The sequence below is a fragment of the Lethenteron reissneri genome, chromosome 17 (assembly GCF_015708825.2).
Source record: "Lethenteron reissneri isolate LAM-NWPU_2019-01 chromosome 17, ASM1570882v1, whole genome shotgun sequence".
Classification (NCBI taxonomy): Eukaryota; Metazoa; Chordata; class Hyperoartia; order Petromyzontiformes; family Petromyzontidae; genus Lethenteron; species Lethenteron reissneri.
In genome coordinates, this window is record NC_083795.1 from 4,679,366 (window position 1) to 4,697,962 (window position 18,597).

Sequence of the window (18,597 nt, forward strand, 5' to 3'; positions counted from 1 at the left end):
AAACATTGTCGAACTAGTGTCTGGATCACAATAGCCACAAGTGCTACACAGTGCCGTGCACACATGGTACGACTGATTCAATGTGAATGTTATGAAAGCTTGCACGTGTTGTGCATTGGTCAACAAAGTCGAATTCAGACGATGTCATCCATGATGCATGATTATCCTCAGCCATTGTCTACCCTCTGTTGGATGAAGGCCTCTCCACGTTGTCACCATCCCTCACAGTAACGCGATCCCACAATCCATCTCACTCCTGCACACGAACTGATCTCATCTCATCGTTCCGTCAGTGTAGAGGTCACCCTCGTGGGTGCATTCTCTCCTCTGGCTGGGGTTCCATCACCGGTGCCATCCATCAAGCATTATCGCTTCTGGCAATGTGTCCTTCCCAAAGACACTTATTTTTTTAAAAAGAACAATGTGATGCCTCCGATTCGTGTTTGTTTTCCGGTGAATGTCAGTCGGTTGTGATTCACGACGCGAATTTGTCCACGCTTCCCTAGCAAACACATTTCAGATGTTGTTCCATTTTCTTTATCAGAGTCGATGTTTCTGATCTAAATGTTACCGCTGGAAGTATGCACAACGATTGTAAACGTTATTAGGCACCCTGGTGTGTTGCTTTTCATTATCAAATCCATTTCCCAAAAGGACTTATTTGCTTGATTTCATTATTTTGAATCATATCTATTTGCCATAACTGTTTGTAGTTATATATCCGATTCTGCCATATTCCACTTTTGTCCCTCCAACAATAATTAACATTTTATTTAGCATGATAAACATTGCAAATGCTGTACTGCATTGATTGTATAGATTAGCATAGAAATAATAGGGCCTGGAACATCACTTGTAAAATATAATATATGTCCTCTTAAGACATATTATATATAATAATGACATTATATATCATAATAGGAACGTATTATATGTCCTCTTCAGACATATTATACAAGCATGATCAAATATAAAATAATACATTTTATTTTGCACCGCACGTGCGCGTTTGAAAACATAAAATATAACGTGGCTTTGCGGTCAATGCTGCTGGCTTCCGTTAAATTCTCCAATGATATTCTCAGATCTTGGCTTCATAGACACATGAACAACTGTATACCAGCAGTGCGTTCACTATCAGAGCTCCAAACCATTGTTTATCGGTGCTCAAAGAACCTTCAATCATTCAGAGCCCTAAAAATGAGTCCGATGGTTTAAACTCCGCTCCACACATGACTTGTGTTAGTGCTCGAAAAGCCTTTGAAGTCATTATCAATTCCATAGCACACATTTATTTACGTTAGAACTGCTCTCTGGAGTAGATTTTTTCCGTTTGTTTAGTTTCATAGGCCGTACATATTTCATATATTTCATATGTACGGCCTACAGTCATACAGGCCACTCACGCTAATCGACAGCAACTGGTGTTCCAAAAGGTTCTTTAAAACTATAATATAATTTAAAAAAAACCTAATTGAATTAACATGTCCTGTAACTGCAATCGACCATTTGTACAACATTGTACCCATTGCACCACAACGATCTGCAATGAAAGAGACAATGTACGCGTGCGGCATATTTCATACAGCACGGCTGTCAATCCCCTACGCCACAAGGCTTATACACCTCATCAGGCGAGCGCAGATAAAAAGACACAGCGAGCCGAGCAAATATAGTGAACAAGTAATTCTAGATTAGAAGCTTTCGTGACTGCAAGGATTCATATTCTTAGGTTTTTTCGGTAAAGTCACGTAGGTGATAAAAATTAAAATTAATAAAAGTAAAATAAAAAATAAAATTAATAAAAGTAAAATAACAAATATTTTACTTTTATTAATTTAAAATTTTCACCTACATCACTTTACGGAAAAAAACCTAACAATATGGACAAGTAATTCCCAATGGAGGCTTGCATTAAGGAGGTCATCCTCTCCCCTCCATAGAGAGGAGGGGTGGAAAAGGAGGGGGGGAGGTGGAAGCTGATGAGCAGTAGGGCTGAGGTGATGGCGCAGATGTTGAGCTGGAATAAATCATCGTCTTGTACATGCAGGACTTGTTGCCGTGGGGTTAAGCCATGAATAACACGTGAACGTCGTGGGTTTGAATCGTTCCCTTTTTTACCCACCCCCTCGGGTGTCGTGACTTCCCACCGAGCGATGGAATGTTTCAGTTTTCACATTTTCAAATCTGACAATGAAAACAACCTGTATTTTCAGAACAATCATAACCTGTCGCTGTTAGCATGAAGTCATTTGGCATTACGTCGACCCTACGGCCCACAGGTATTTTTCGTTGGCGGATCGGCTCGAGTCAATTGCTCGCTGCTTCCATCTCGCCGCGTTCCCTGGGCACGTCCCTTCCTCGCGGGGGGGGGGAGGGGGGGGTGGGCTTACCTGCAAGTACATGCTGGCATAGCCCAGGCCGAGCTGGCGGCAAGCTACGGACGCTTCGAGCATCCCCCAGCCCTCGCTGCACACCGTGCCCCAGTGAAGCGTCCCGTTGGGGCCCCCGTCCATGAGCACCTCCACGCGGCCCTCAAAGCGGTTGCGGCCGCCCTGCAGGCGGATCTGGTGGCGCGTTCGACATCGCGCGAGCGGTGCGAGAGCGTGCCGTTAGAAGCTGCCGCCGTTCCCAGGGGCGACACCGACGCATTGTGGGATAGCGACACTAAACGCCCGGTGAAAACTCCGCGAGCCGACGTGAAATTCTGTACGAATGCAGTGTTTTTTTTTTTTAAGATTGAAAACTAACGTTTTGTTTAAGTCGGGTAAATGGCGTGTTAATTTTAGAAGGTAAAACTCTTTCACAAATAATGAGGAAAATATTTGAAGGAAGCTAGTTCTGGTCTTAGTAAATATCGTCTGCTCCTTTCGGGCAGTGTCCCAAGTGCTCCGTTGAAACGTTATTCCTGATTGCACCGATGCATACATCTTGAGGATTTCTGATATATCAACAGCTGATATATATTTCGACATTTCTACTCCCAAAAGCCGAAGGGTTCACATTCACCCGTGAACTGTGGAACCTTTTTGTGCACTGCTTGGATTCTGACACGAATAGAGCAGTCGGACCGGTGCCCTGTCCACACACGGCTGCTGTTCATTTGCGAGCATTTACCCGCTTTTCGAAGCCCATGGCGGGCACGTGACAGCGAACCGCCGCGTCCTCGTGGTGCCCGCAGCCGTGGTCCGAGGCGTTCCCATGCGGGCAGTCGAAGATGCTCCTCTCCTGTCCCGTGCACTGCACCATCGCCATGTGGATGGGACCCATGGCTGCGATGGAGACATCGGCAACATCGATCGCGGCAACTCACAACAGAGTTGAAGTTGATAAATGTATTTTTACCCTTCTATCTGGCAAAAAAACTGACACCTTTTTTACGAGGAGTCATATTTGCATAGACCACAATACCTGCAGTCATAATGCAAAAAAAAACCACAACTCTGATAATGTATGCACTGTCCTTGAAGTTGATTGGTCCACACCAGTCATCTGGTTCAACCCATGTGAGACAAGGCTCTAAGGAAAGCTGTCTCAGGTGTGGACCAATCAACTTCAAGGACAGTGCATACATTATCAGAGTTATGTTTTTTGTTTGCATTATGACTGCAGGTATTGTGGTCTACGCAAACATGACTCCTCGTAAAAAAGGTGTCAGTTTTGTTGCCAGAAAAAAGGGTAGAAAAACAATTATCATATTTTTTACTGCCAAATGAGGTACCAATGGTGAGAGTTGAAGTTAGCGCATATTAGCGGCACACAACGGCGCAGGCGGCCGACACATTGGCGATACACGATCCAGATGTGGCGGACGTTCAAGCTCAAGCAGCGGCGAGTGGCTCTACGTGTCGGGAATCACGGACGCCAGCAGAGTGCGTGTGCTGCACAGCGTGGCACGTGGCACGCTCATGTGCTCTGTACAAGTTTCTGTGACGTGCACGTGCATGGAGACAAACAAAGACAAAAGACAAAGATCCCCCCATACAGCTTGTAAACAGACTCTGTCTTCTCGACAGACCTGTTCTTCACCTGAGGACGGCTGCTTGCGTTGTGGCCGAAACGTCGTGAGAATTATTTTATTATGTTTTATTTTTATTATTTTATTATTTCCATTCTACGTGACTTTACCGAAAGAACCAATAAGACGAATCCCTGCAGTCACGAAAGCTTTAAATCGAAATGTAAACAGACTGTTAAGGCAAATGCTGTTAGCGAGTAGCACCTATGCAGGCTGGCACGGCACACGAGGGGGGTGGGTGGCCAGCACCACGCCCGGCCGCCTTTGTCTCCCCAGTGGCGATGTTTACACAGGGGAGACCCAGGACCAGTTCAGATAATCATCACTGGTGTTGGCCATGAGAGGGAATTGACCTCGTAGTGCAGTGCGCTAACCGCTACACTACCATTACCCACATGGAGATGCACACCAAGGGCACGCGCGCGCACAAACACGTGCACACCACTCATTTAACACAGATGTTGCATGTGCAAACTTGAGAGGATGACTTGAATAGGAATAGTTTTTTCCACTCCCTGCTGGTCTGGTCAAAGCTGACACTTGTGTTTGACCTACTGTTTAGGGTTAAATCGTAAAATGCAATGAGTAAGGGTTTTAAAGATATGTTACATAACGCTTGCCAGAACTATGAACCATGTAATATGTACTTGGCAGCCCCACGCTGTTGAAATACTTTTAGCACAATTCCATTGGAAATTTGTAAAAAAAAAAAGATTTTTTTTTATAACTTCTCAATGCACTACATGTCTAACATAAACTATCTCGTTTACATTGTGTAATTCTTACTGCCTCATATAGATTGTCTTGGTTGTATTGTTTATACCCATTGTAGTGGTCACATCTGTGTTGTCTCATTAGCCCCGTCCGTTTACTTTGATCCGTTTCATTTGTTCCATTGGCCGAAATTATCATTCGCACCGCATTTGCACAAAACCATCATTGATTCTTACGCATACAATTCGATGCACGTATCCTCAGCACAACAATTGACTTTAGTTGACGATTCCACGCATCTTAGTAAGTTCACGGGCCGCTCGTGTTCTCTCCCACCTTGACCCATGCGGCCACTCATGAGGGCCTCTTTGGCACTGCCGAAGCCGAGCTCGCGACACACGACGCTCGCCGACACGACGTTCCAGCGCTGGTCGCAAACGGTCCCCCACTCTCCACCGCGCTGCACCTCCACTCGGCCTTCACCCGTCATCGCCCCGCCCTTCAAGCGCACCATCGGGACCTGCAAACGACAAACATCTCCTGTGTGGCACTCAACAAACCGTTGGACCAAGGGCTCTGAGCGAGCACCTGCCAAGGTTGGTGCGACGCACAACGGCGTGGTGTGGCCAGAACCACGCCCGACCACCTTTGTCTCCCCATCGCTGACGTTTATACACAGCACTAGTTGATGATTTCAGGAATTTAAGGCTGAGTCTGAATAGGGAAGGCCCGGGACCTATTTCGATATCTCTTCCCACTGATGTTAGCCATGGTAGGGAATCCAAGCCACTTACATTTAGGTGGCCGGGTGGCTCAGAGGTCAACAGCACTGAACCGGCACTGATCCTGGATTCAAATCCAGGCAGTTTCCTGTAATTAATCTGGATCATCAAGTGCAGCGAGTTGATGGCCTCAGCCCGTCACTAATGACTGCACGAAGGAACAAATCCCATCCCGTGATACCCTGCACTTAATTTGTATAAATCCCAGCTCTGAGAGTTCAACATTTCTGTCAAGTGACAGACAGTGCTCTCTCGCGGCAGAGCAAGTGGAGACGTGCCGCCACCTCAGAGGCAGCTCAGTGATATCCACTTCTGTCAGCTCTTCTCGAACACAAAAGGCGGTGCAACTGCTCTGTGAGCAATCTTAATTGTTTAATTATGTCTCCTGTCACGACGTCGAAAGCACCATCGGGATAACATCTGAAGAAACAAACAAGTTTGAACACAAATTCCTTGACATCTGTGGGAGGGCAGCAGGTCTGCCCCTTTGCGCACCTCCGCCTTGAAGATCTTCTTGAAGGCGACACCGGGCGAGAAGGCAGGGCCTGGCACGCAGCTCACGATGGCCGGCATCCCAGCAAGGCAGCTGTTGTGGGCCTTGGCGCCCAGCGGTAGGAGGTCGTGTTGGCACGCGGTGATGTGCGACTCGGTGCCCGTGCAGTTGAGGGAGTGCACTAGGAAACTCGGCCTCTCCTGCTGCCGCTCAGAGAAATGCCTGCAGTCGGGACGGGCGCGCGTGCGCGAGCGCGAGGAGAGAAAAAATAAAAAATAAAAATCTAAATCAGACAATGCTCTGTGAAATGTTCTTATATAAAAACCGCTGTGACTTTGTGCCATTACTTAAACGGTCTATTCATTCCCTTGGGATGAACACAAAAATTGCCTTGTGAAGAGTGCTGTATTTCCTCTGAGCGTGTGTGAGTAAGCGAGTGTATATTCAGGGAAGCCAAGCGATTCACTCATTTCAGTGACAATGCTTAAAATCGTGTAATTTAACAGGGTGGCAATAAGATTAGGAGCATATTACAGAGACAAAATCGCCATAAGCAAAGATCAGCATAGCTAGTGTTAAGCAACCGATAGCACAATTGTCTAGGGATGGCTGAATTATTTACTCAAACGCCTGTAAGGGCAGGAATGAAGTGCTGATGGCACATGAGCAGAATTTTTTAAGCTGTATACATATATATAAATCACCAAGCAGGCAGAGAAAGTATGCAGTGACATTTGGATGACCTGGCAATCTAGAATCAATCACACCCCCGCACATTGCCTCTCTCTCTCTCTCTCGTGGGGCTGATATAGAGATGCAAAGGCTTCACTCTGGTGTCAAATGCTTCCTTTTATGTACACATTCTACTGAAGCCTCGCTAAATGACCACGTCCCATTGCCATAGGCTCTTGCTTCAACACTGCCTGATATACTGGAGCCAATGATCGTGGGTCAATTTAAACGGCAATTGCTCTTTGACGAGCATGATGGGGTGCCACTTAGGGGAACGTGGACATTATCGGTTCGATTATTGTACAACTGCATTTGCTAGAATGCGAAATCATTGCAATTAAACCACGTTCATCACTCGTTTAAATGCCTAATTTTCTCAAACGGACCATATTGTAAATAGCTATTAAAACGAACAATTGGTGGCTCGATCGAGCATGATCAATTGCCGATCATCTCCTATTTCGAACCCCGAGCCAGTGGTAGAAATTCCACATTCCTAAGGTGGGGATGAATATTCCAAAGGGCCACCGTGGTTGATTTCCCCAAAGAGTATTACATCATTTTATCCAACCGTCGTGACATCTTAACCTTGAATACCAAACATGTGTTTGGGTCATGTTAATTAGACCTCACAAGAGCTCTGATATGCCTGACTGTACACCCTGCATACCACAACTCCGAGGCTGCAAGTAGCTGCGAAGATAGCATCCATAAATGTTAGGTCAGTTTCTGCATAAATCACGTGTAAAATTTGACATTTTCAGGCCACCATCTGTGATGCCAAGACTCCACGTTCCAACATCACGTCTGATTTATGCACTGAATTATTGTGACTTTATTGCTGCGATTGGCAAGATGTAACATTTTCGTCTAAAAGCAAAGCTGGTTTGGCAAAGCTTCCAACAAGCAGCCTGGGCGGCTCTACCTCTTCTCCTTTGGGTTGACCTCGTTGGTCAAATTCAAGTTTGTCTCAGCCTGAAAGAGATCGCTGGAGAGACAAGGGTAGAACAGTGAAGCTCCCTGTTGTCACGTGTCAACCGCATGTTGCGTCTCAACAGGTTAGCTGTGTACAAGATATTGCGCTGGATTGAAACTCATATTGCCGATGGTATCATCTATACCAACTGTATCATCATCTGACCACCGCCACCACCGCCATCATCAATCATTTATTCTTTCGCCACAGTGGAGCAGTGGCACAGTTGTTCGTGCAATGCGCTATGAACTCCATCTCACGAGTTCAATTCCTATCTGACGCAAGGCCCAAAACCCCCTTCACCAACCCACACTGTCACTCGTGTCGTAACGTCTTGTCAAATAAACCCCGTGACCGAAAGCGTAGGGGAGCCTTTGTCCTGCATTTGATTAACAAACGGACGAAAGCTATTAATTCGAATTTATTCCTCAGTCGAAACTGATTCCGTATCGAGTATCGAGTGCTGCTTTGCCGAAATCATCTTGTGATTAAGCACTTTGCTCTTCAGCACTTTTTACGAAAAGCTAATCATGCTATCACCGTCCTGTGATTAGCACGGTTGGCTACGTATGGTGCAAAAGAAGTTCAACATACATACATACATACGCAGTTCACACGAGACCCATGAAAACACAAAAACAGGAAGGCTTCTGTGCATTTTTGCACACACGTGTGCGTCATTTCAAACTGTTTCCATCGGGCACCGAGCAGTAAGCAGCAGGTCTTGGTTTGCTGTTTGTTTTCATAATGTAGCTTTATCTTTGAAGTGCGGTCAGTCGTTGGTGTATACTTAAGAGTGCCCCTAAGCACTGCCGTATTACACCGTGACATTGTGAAAGATGGTGGTGACTTGGGGAGGACTTCAACCAGCTGTGGATTGTTCACGACTTCTAGATTTGAAGCTTTCGTGACTGTAAGGATTCATATTCTTAGGTTTTTTCGGTAAAGTACCGCAAAAACCTAAGAATATTTGTTCACGACTGCTAATGACGACTTGTCAAGTAATACAAGTTTTAAAAGACAAATTATAACTCTGAATTTCGGTCATATGTAAAAAATTAAGCGATTGGCAACGGCAAGCCGATGCCCTATTGTGTGGTGGCGGGGAATTTGCCAGAGAAATAAGAGATCATTTCTCCCGAGTGGATAACTTTTGTTCCCACGGTATTTATTGTTTTTGGGTCACACTGGGAGTTGTGGTGGCTTCCTCTCTGCCTGTAAGAACTCGAAATGAGGTTGTTTGTCTCAGCGATACGATGTAATAGGTAAAAGTAAAGATATATAAAGTGTCGCATATACGGGGTTTGGAATTCAAAATTTTTTTTTAATATGGGTAGTTTATTGATTTAAAATATTTTTTTGAAAATTGGGGGGAAATTGTAAAAAGTCATTTTGATAAAACTAATCATACTAATGAATGGGATCAAAATGTACATATCCTTTACATGCTGTTAAATAATTGCAACTATGCTGCAGTGAATGAGTTTTAAGTCGAAATAAATTACCTGTGATCTATTAGATATAATTACAGTCAAAATCAGGAGACGACTGTGCAATAACATAAATGTCATGAATCTAATGAAATTGCAATCAGGACGCTACTGTGTAAAGAGCCGCACAAGACGGATTACATCCAATTACAAATTGGCACTTGAAGTACAAAAAAAATTATGCCAGAAGTGGCTCTCTATGGAAAATAGAAAATTCCATAACTAACACGAATGTAGTTATATTTCTCTCGCTTCTTCACGAATTAGCAGCGATAGTCGATATTTTGAAAATCATATTTAAATCAATGAACTTAACAAAATAATAGCAGAATTTTTTTAAAAAGTTGTTCACTATTCAATGAACATTGGAGACTGGTCATCTGTGATAATTCACAGCTGATAACGTGAGTTGTATTTTGCTGTCCATGTCAGGCACAATAATATAGCTATACTAATACATTTCGATTTACAGCTTTCGTGACTGCAGGGAGTCATCTTCTTGGTTCTTTCGGTAAAGTCACGTAGAAGGGAAATAATAAAATAATAAAAATAAAACATAATATAATAATTCTCACGACGTTTCGGCCACAACGCAAGCAGCCGTCCTCAGGTGAAGACCAGCTGCTTGCGTTGTGGCCGAAACGTCGTGAGAATTATTTTATTATTTTTTATTTTTATTATTTTACACTAATACACTTACCGGGTGGAGTGGTGTCACAGTGGTTAGCATGCGACACTATAAACCGGCTAACCAGAGTTCAATTTCTGGCCATCGGTGTCAAGCGACATCAGACACGACCGAGCGCTCCGACACCCACCCACCCCTTCACCAACCGGCGTGAAGTATGGTCATTGAAAAATGCCATGACCAACGTGGCGTGACGAGGCCTTCATCTATTGGTGGATTGAGGATGATTGTGAAGTGTAACGCACCTGCACATCTTTTATACTAGATTAGCATTTGTGCGCTTGGAGGTGCGGTTTAACATGTAACACGGTGGTTGCCTTGGTTTATAAAAGGAACACAAAATGGTCAGTTTCTTTTTTTAGAACAAGCTCTGATAACTTCTATTCAGCAGCACCTGCACGTGATTTAGTTGAACTCGCCGAGCATGTCACGACAACTGCCGATTCTAGAGCGGGTTTCCGCTGGGTAATAATAAATAAATAAAGGGTGGCTGTGTGGAAGACACGGGGCTGCCCTGTGACTGCCTGCACGCCCTCGGCTCTGTCTGGCCAAGCCACAGGCAGCCGTCAAATGACAGCAAACAGGATGGCACGACTTTCTGGAGCATGCCACGCATTCCCCAAGCCACATCCATACCTCTTTTGTCGGGTTTAGTTTCCCTCTCCAAGCCGTAATTGAACATTCCTCGTGACCCACATTTCACCGAGCTTCGAGTTCCGATTTAGACTTCAAAGACGACCATTTTAGGACATTTTCACTCAATTATAGGGAGGTACAGAATATGCAAACGTTCTCCGGCTTAGAGAATTAAATATGTTTGTATGGTTATTTTTCATAAATGAATCAAGTGGCAACAACATAAATAGTTTTTTTCTGCAATTCTGTACTGCTACGTCTGCACCCTCCGCCTTCACTAACCGGCACCGACCAGCGTGGCGTGAAGCACTCCTAAATAACCCCCGCGACCCACACGGCACGGGGAGGCCCTCAATCCAGCGGTGGATTGTCAGCGGCGCTGTGCGTGCAGTCGTATACTCGAGTGGCTGCCCATTCTTCAGCCGATAACAGCTGTGGCCGATCTCCATCACGTCCACCACCCCCCCCGTTACCGACCTGTAGAGCACGCGGTTGACTTTGCGTTCGGCAGGGAATCCCATCATGCCGCAGATGACGCGGCTGTTACGCGGGGTCCAGTTTTCGTCGCACACGTGGCGCCATGAGCCCATGTAGCGGACCTCCACGACGCCCTCCGTCACGGGTAACCGCTTCTTGGCAGCCGGGAGGATGGGGCGGAGGCGCACATCCTCCAAGCGGTTGTCGTGCACGGTCTGCAGACGGGCAGGGTGACATGGGGGAGCTCAGTCGATTCATTCATTCGTTCATAAAAGTCAAAAGTGATTTTTTTGTTCAAATGAGTATCGAGGCTGTTCTCGTGAAACACCGACAGCCCCGAGCCAAATTCAACTTTTCTATGGCAGGGGCGAGCCAATCCAGAGAAAAATTGCTGTTGACTTTCCAGCAAAGTGGTAGTCATCTAATCGAAGCTTGGAGGGATGATTAGCCGAGTCAATCCTCCAGTAGGATTTAAATGCAAGCAGCTCAATCTCCTGCTGAGCCACCTGGTTATTACCTAAATGATAAATATTCGCTTTTGGCTACGTAGGTTTTCACGGTTTTGCTGCATAGGTCACCGATATGTTTTTGGGTTGTACCGCGCATTGTTCGGTCGGAAAGATGTTTCACGAAAGTTTCCCCAGCGCATAGGGTGAAATGTCGGACAGAATGCGAGTATAACCCCTAAAACACATCGGAGACCTTTTGCTTTTGGCAACAAATGCCGTGCTTCATTTCCTGACCCAGCGGCGGTAGCTATCGAGTGTGCAGGCGGTGCAACTGCACCGAGCTCCACGTAAGCGCCGCACTCCATTCCCTGCGCCAGGGTCCGTGCCAACTGCGGTATACTCCCTGTGTTGAAGATTCGTGTTAGATTTTCCTTGACCGGGTTTGGTGACACGTGAACGGGTGTGGTGACACGTGAACGCATCGCGATTGGAATTAAATGAGAAACGAGGGACACTGCACTGGGTCATTTAAAAAGAACAATTCTCTGGAACACAATCAACGAGAGTGCATCGGAGAGCTGTTGATGTTTCCAGGCAGCTCTGAGTTTGGATCAAGCAGTTCGTGGGTTCTTGGCTACACAACCGAGTCTGCTGCCTGCATTCTTCTGCTGTGACACAATGGTTTTTTTTGTGTGACCACGTGACTTCCACCAAAAAAACGGTGATCCACCTTGCCAGTAGCCACAGTAGAAGTGCTAAACTGCACCGGGTCAGGCACGAGTGCGGGTGTGACGCATCCCCTCCACTTCACTGAAAAGAGACAACCTCGTTTACAAAAATGAAATGTAAAAGAAATAATAATGCGAAAAAAATGAAATGTGTGCTGACTGTTATTTTTTAAGGCATGTATGAAGGAATACAGTGCAAGAATAGTCCCAGCAAAATGCATTTTGAATAAATGTTTGCTGGAATCGTGTAGTGGCTTTTAGTTTAATAGTGCAGCAGATGTATTCATCAGAGGTAATGTGTTTGCGAGACAATATTGTTGATGGAAACAAATGATGAAATAACAGAGTAATGAAAGTGAGATTGCTTAGAAGCTTGCCGATGTGTGTGGCACTCGTGAAAGTGACCGAGTAAGGTGGCAGTCGTCTTAAGCGGAGCACTCCAAAATGGTTACATAATATCCCACATTTCCCTGCTGGAAAACAATCTGCAAAAAATCCACACTCAAAATCAAACTCTCCAGGTGTGCAATTTTTTACCCCCTATTTATGCAGAATCTTATAATGGCAGCTGCATATAGATTTACTTTTATTAATTGTAAAGGTGCAGCCCTGCAATTGCTTGCTCAGCAACTGCTGGTGGAAGGGCCTCCGCACGAGATGAGCTCTAGAGGGCACTTTAAGGAGTATTTGGCCGACTGCCATGTGGCCAGATTGCTTTTGAAGACCTCTGAGTACCCACACTTGACCCCACCACATATGACCTGCCGGTCGACCAGCTGATGCGTGAACAGAAGCGAGGGGGTTGGGGGGGGATTTAAGATACCTGGCCATTGTTTCAAGTGAAGTGTGCAAGCCATTATACCATGGTAGCATCCTTACATTGCATTGCGTGGTGCATTATTACTCCTGTATTGATTTACTTTAGAGACATCTAGCGGTAATAAGGCTGCTAGCCCTTTCCCGTTCCGAGATGTCTGCAAGTTGCACGGTGGGTCCCGTTCACTGCTGAATTTTGGAACGCGCAAGCGGTTAGCGTTTATTTTATTTAGAGAGGCGTAGCGCCATTGTTTTTAAAGACATTGCACTCACCGCAGAGAACCATAGCGACACGACCACACTATGATAGCTGGTGCCAAACTGTGCTACACGCCCACCCGCATGGCCTTGTGGGAGCCTCAGTACTGATAGTTATTTTATTTCAGTTTTTCACATACGTCATCAGAAAGGAATCGGAAGAAAAACGGATGATGTACATGTACGACAAAATAATTGGAACGGGTTAATATGCAAGTATGCAATCATTATTTTGTTAGTGTACCTTCAGTCTGGATAGAGACAGCAGAAAATAGCGGAACCTAAATTATTAAGATAAAGTAGTGTTATCAGCACAAAAACTATGCTTTCAAGTGTGGCCCAAAAATTCACATTTTTCGACTGCTGCCAAGCATAGGGTACAGACTAATAATATAATAACCTCAGCTCACCGCATCTAATTACGTACAGATGCCTGCATTATGAAGCAGTGGCATATTCCATGGAATTTTTTGACTCTTACTGGATATGTATTTGTACTGTGGAAAAAATGTATTGCACAAAGCAGCACAAGCAGTAAATCTTAAGACATATTCATCAAAATTGCTTAATCCTAAGAAAAAGGTGTGCATGAGTTTACAAGCTTTGGGAGTCTGGATTGAATTAAGAAGAATGTTGTTTGCTAAATATCTTTATTTCTGTATAAATGCCGCTCTCTCTCTCTCTGGGCCTTCTGGAAAACCATTCATTAAGATGCTGATACGTGCAGTTGTAATGAAAACATTCAGCTGCGTTTTTGTTGTTATATCGCTCTTTGCCTCCTTAAAATATAAAAACATCCATCCGACCGTCACAGCATATTGACTTTTTTTACGACAGGAAACTAAAATCCGACATTACGTAAAGGGAAAAACCCATCGGTTTGTTAAATGATCGTTGGGTAATCCTGGGGGATGTGTGCGAAAGTACAAGCTGCTAAGGGGGTCAAACAACAGCAGTGCTTATGAAGCAGCCCTTTCTAACAAAGTTCTTGCAGTGGCTTGGATAGTCTCGTGGGACGGTCTTTTCCGCCCATTCATCAAGTCTCTGGGAGGTTGGGCAGTGGCCTGGGGCCAGTGGCTGCACTCTCACCACCTCCGTGTAGATTTATCCTCGCCGAGAAACTGCTCACCGTGACGGGCAATGCCGCAAGGGTCAGGTTTGGGGGCGATCTCGATAGGATGACACAAAAAGGGGGGCACGATCTGATAATGGGAGTTCACTTCTCACTGAATCGCTCAGAGTGAGTGGATGGCAACAGGACATGTAGCCCACATTCCTCCGTTTCATGGTGCAAGGGGAGGCCAAAGCGATTTGAGAGTACAATGTTAAAAGTGTGTACATGCAAGATGCCCAGGTTTTAAGGATGTTTACGCTACACAGTAGTTGTCTTTATATTAGACCTGTACCCCCCCCCCCCTCCGGCACACGTGATTCAGAACTGCTTTCTACACAGGTGTGAAATCCACAGAAAGAAAATTAGAAACATTTTGAATTTGTTTTAATTTCTGTGGATTTCACACCTGATGTTGATTGCTTGTGTTGCAATCGAAACGTCGTGAGAATTTTTATTGTTTTATATTATTTTATTATTATTATTTCCCTTCTACGTGACTTTACCGAAAGAACCAAGAATTTCGATTTAAAGCTTTCGTGACTGCAGGGATTCATCTTCTTGGTTCTTTCGGTAAAGTTACGTATTTTCCCTTCTATGTGACTTTACCGAAAGAACCAAGAAGAACCAAGAATATTAACATTAGGTAACTGGGTATACACGACACTATATAATGACTACTATATAGTGAGCCGATGAATTCTCATTCACAAGGCGCAGGCTATGGAAGGCAACAAAACTATCCATATTTCGTGACATTTTTTACAAGTCAAGTGTTGTAAAATAGTGCCGCGCTTTCCAATTTTTGTCACCTACACTTCCTGTAGACACCTCATTGTGGCACACTGCCAAGTAATTTCAACTTTTTGTTTGTTATATATATAAAAAAAAGACATCAACAATTTGCGTCATGATTGCAACAAGCGAATAAGACAGCGCATTTGACCACTCGTCTCAATTTAAAGGCGCACGCACACATACGGTGTCAAAAATAGAAGACTTACGTCAAAGGTAATATCGCCACCGAGAGAGAACGAGTTATGGAGACCTGCTCTCAAATTAAATTGCACGGCGGACAGCTCTGGACAACAGCGAGCGGGTCACAGTGTGCTGACAATGTCGTCGAACGTGACAAAAGGCACACACGTTGATGGGACACCTGGACAGGAAATGATAGAGAAAGAGTCCAAAGCCTCATCTGAACTCCCACGATGGAAAATAAAATTGACCGTACAGTACAGAATGCCCTCGTTATTCGCGAGGGATACGTGCCAGAGATATTTGTGAATGGCACATTTCACGGATAATGATACTGGCCTACGGAAACATGTTTTAAATGAATTGCCTTAAATAAATACTTAAATAAGCTATTACATACATGAACATGATCATAACAACACGTATTTATATCATCACTTTATCTCATTCCTCTCTCCCATCACTTTGTCTCTCATCAATTGATCTCACCACTTTTTCTCTTTTCACTGAAACTCATCAATTTATCGCGTAACATTCTCTCGCATCACTTTCTCTCTCTCTCGATGCAGTCATGTAGAGTTCCAGATGCCATTCGCGTATAGAAAGTTCGTGAATAACGAGGGAATACTGAAGTTGCAAATGTCCTTGAAACCACATTGTGGTTATTATTCATGCTATCTTTTCCACCTAAACCAATAGGCTAACTACTCAAGCTCACAATACACGCATCACATATTGTGGATAGGAATGGACATTTCTAGATTCGTATATGTCGTGCGTAATAGGTTCACGTGACTGCTGGTGCCGCAAGGAGCTGCTCCTACAATCGCCACAAAGTATATACAAAAGGGTATAATTTCACCTACTGAACACAGTTGCTAAATTAATTGACCTGGAAGAAGCAAAACCAATTTACATATTCACTAGACGCAGGACATAATAGAAGCACACCGGTTGGGAGCAATGCCAGGTGTGCTTACATCCCAAGGGTGCTTGAATCAGCGGGATATGAGAACACTGCGGGCTTTAATTCCTCCCGCACTCGTGGAACGCAAGGGCGCTGGGCAGCGGTAGGACGAGACGATAATCCAGCACGGTGGAGGTGAGGGCTTGGTGGATCGCACAAATGTTGTAGGACTCGATTAACCGGCGGCGTCGAGCTGACATATCCTGGCTTAACACGTAGGCTTTGGCGACCAATATTATTCATAATATAGGTTGTTGGGTCAGATTGCGTTATTCATAAATTATAAATTAAAAAATTATAAATTTATAAATGTGGCACATTTATAATAACGCGATCTGACCCAAAACCCTATATTATGTATATCCTGGCTTGCCAGGAGAAGGCGGCACAGTGAAACGGAGAAGTTGTCATACGTTTAAATCATAGATTTTCCCTGATCTTAGCTAGACTGACCTCCACCTGCAACAGACGTATGGGATGGTGTTGCTTCCCCCTCGCACAGATTGGGTTTTCTCCTTGTCTTACAATTTCCTCCCACGTGTACAAAACACTCATTCATTGAAAACACCTTGATACGTGCGCCTCCGTGTTCACAGATTGTGCAGCGTTGTTGCGATGTAGTTGCATAAATTATTCTGTATAAAAAAAACGATAAATGATTATTCGGTGTTGCATATACCAGAACGATGCTTATGCAATGTGTGCACAAGCATTGCCAGCTTCTGCTCTATACATGTGTCTATTGTGTACACGATAGTTTCGCTTCAAACACGTGACAGTGATGGCACAAATTAAACGAAAGTCACTAACATCTCGGGCGCCGTGGAGACCTTTGCGTGCGTGTCGTCTTCAAACGTATGGGATTGACGTAGCCCTGAACAGAGACTTTAAACCCAAAAGAGCGTCGTGCCTGCCTGAATGGAGCCGTCGCATTTCATTCCATACGCTGTGCGTTTTTTTGTGCTTCCGTGGGATACGTTGGGAGGTCAGTGGCGGTGCAGTGGCTTTACTACGCACTGCGCGATGACCCTGGCCACTTAAGTTCGACGTCGCTCCCGGTTCTGGCTCGTGTGGCCACGTGCAGTCAGAAACACCCATGACTGACAGTGTGAGGAGGCCTTCATCCAGCAGTGGATGGAAACAAGGGGCTGTAAATGAATGTATTAAGTCACGCGTTTTAATCATAGATTTGCCCTGATCTTAGCTATACATTGCATTATGTTATTACATGTTTCAAATGTATTTATATAATTATATATTTCATATATATGATAAAGTACAGCATACTTGTAGGCACAACATATGATTGCAGGCAAGTGCCCTGTACTTTCTCTACGCGGGTTTATGTGTTTTATCAGACGCGTGCTTCATCGCGTCAAATCTTGCATTGAACTACAGCTGGTGCAGATCAGCTCATACTTTTTTAAGCCATGCAACTCTTTGCAGATGATGTTGGGAAGAATGCTTTGGCATAGCGCCGATGTTTAAACAACCTCCATTAGGCATACCTGGAGGGGAGGGAGGGGGCAACTCTAAACACCTGTAAGGTTTTTTTTTTTGTAAATTTCTCTTTGCTGGCTCCGTGTACAGACGACACACCGATGCTGCAGTCGCTTGCACGTCCACCTTACGAACGAAACGGCCTCAACCGAGACACGTGGCTTTCACGGAGAGAGAGCTAAGTGACATACCGTTGAGAGAGAGAGCGGTGGAAGTCTGCCAGACCAAAAAAAATGTATCTTGCGTACAGTTGGTAGAACCGCAGCCGCCAATTCTCCAGCAGTCGGCACAGCGACGTGCAGTCAGTGGCCGGGGTAGTGCGTGCGTGCGTGTCCACGATGCGTTAGCTCACGCCGAAGCGATTGGCCAAATGGTATTGAGACGCACAAGCTGCTACGTCGTACTAGCACTGCAGCGCAACCTTCTACGACTAACTGTGAACTTTTCTTTTATTAGCAGGTAAGGCCCACTGAGCTATATAGTTCTCTTTCAGAAGCGACCTGGTCACAAATGAAAGCTCAACGAAGTGGCTTATCGTCACGTGCGATTTTATAAAATGGGGGCTTACGAAACTTCAGCGAGAGAGCACGAAGCAGTAAATGTTAAACTTAAAAAAATGGAAATAATTCTAGATTTGAAGCTTTCGTGACTGCAAGGATTCATATTCTTAGGTTTTTTCGGTAAAGTCACGTAGGTAAAAAATTAAAATTATTAAAAGTAAAATTTTTTTTTTACCTACGTGACTTTACCGAAAAAACCTAAGAAAATGGAAATAATCAATACA

The 18,597-nt window shown here is 44.7% G+C and overlaps 1 protein-coding gene across 2 annotated transcripts in view; it reads right to left on the minus strand.

The window, feature by feature from the left end:
* Nucleotides 1–18,597, minus strand: part of LOC133343353 (lysyl oxidase homolog 3A-like) — a 38,699-nt gene that overhangs the window by 12,822 nt on the left and 7,280 nt on the right. Inside the window, exons 4-9 of one of the 2 annotated variants that reach the window (XM_061552887.1) lie at nucleotides 11,007–11,221; nucleotides 7,665–7,727; nucleotides 6,010–6,229; nucleotides 5,069–5,252; nucleotides 3,118–3,272; nucleotides 2,394–2,567 (exon numbers count right to left, since the gene is read on the minus strand). In XM_061552887.1, coding sequence (XP_061408871.1) covers nucleotides 2,394–2,567; nucleotides 3,118–3,272; nucleotides 5,069–5,252; nucleotides 6,010–6,229; nucleotides 7,665–7,727; nucleotides 11,007–11,221 — 1,011 coding nt within the window. The remainder of the gene's footprint in view (nucleotides 1–2,393; nucleotides 2,568–3,117; nucleotides 3,273–5,068; nucleotides 5,253–6,009; nucleotides 6,230–7,664; nucleotides 7,728–11,006; nucleotides 11,222–18,597) is intronic. The other variant, XM_061552888.1, reaches the window with a different exon arrangement.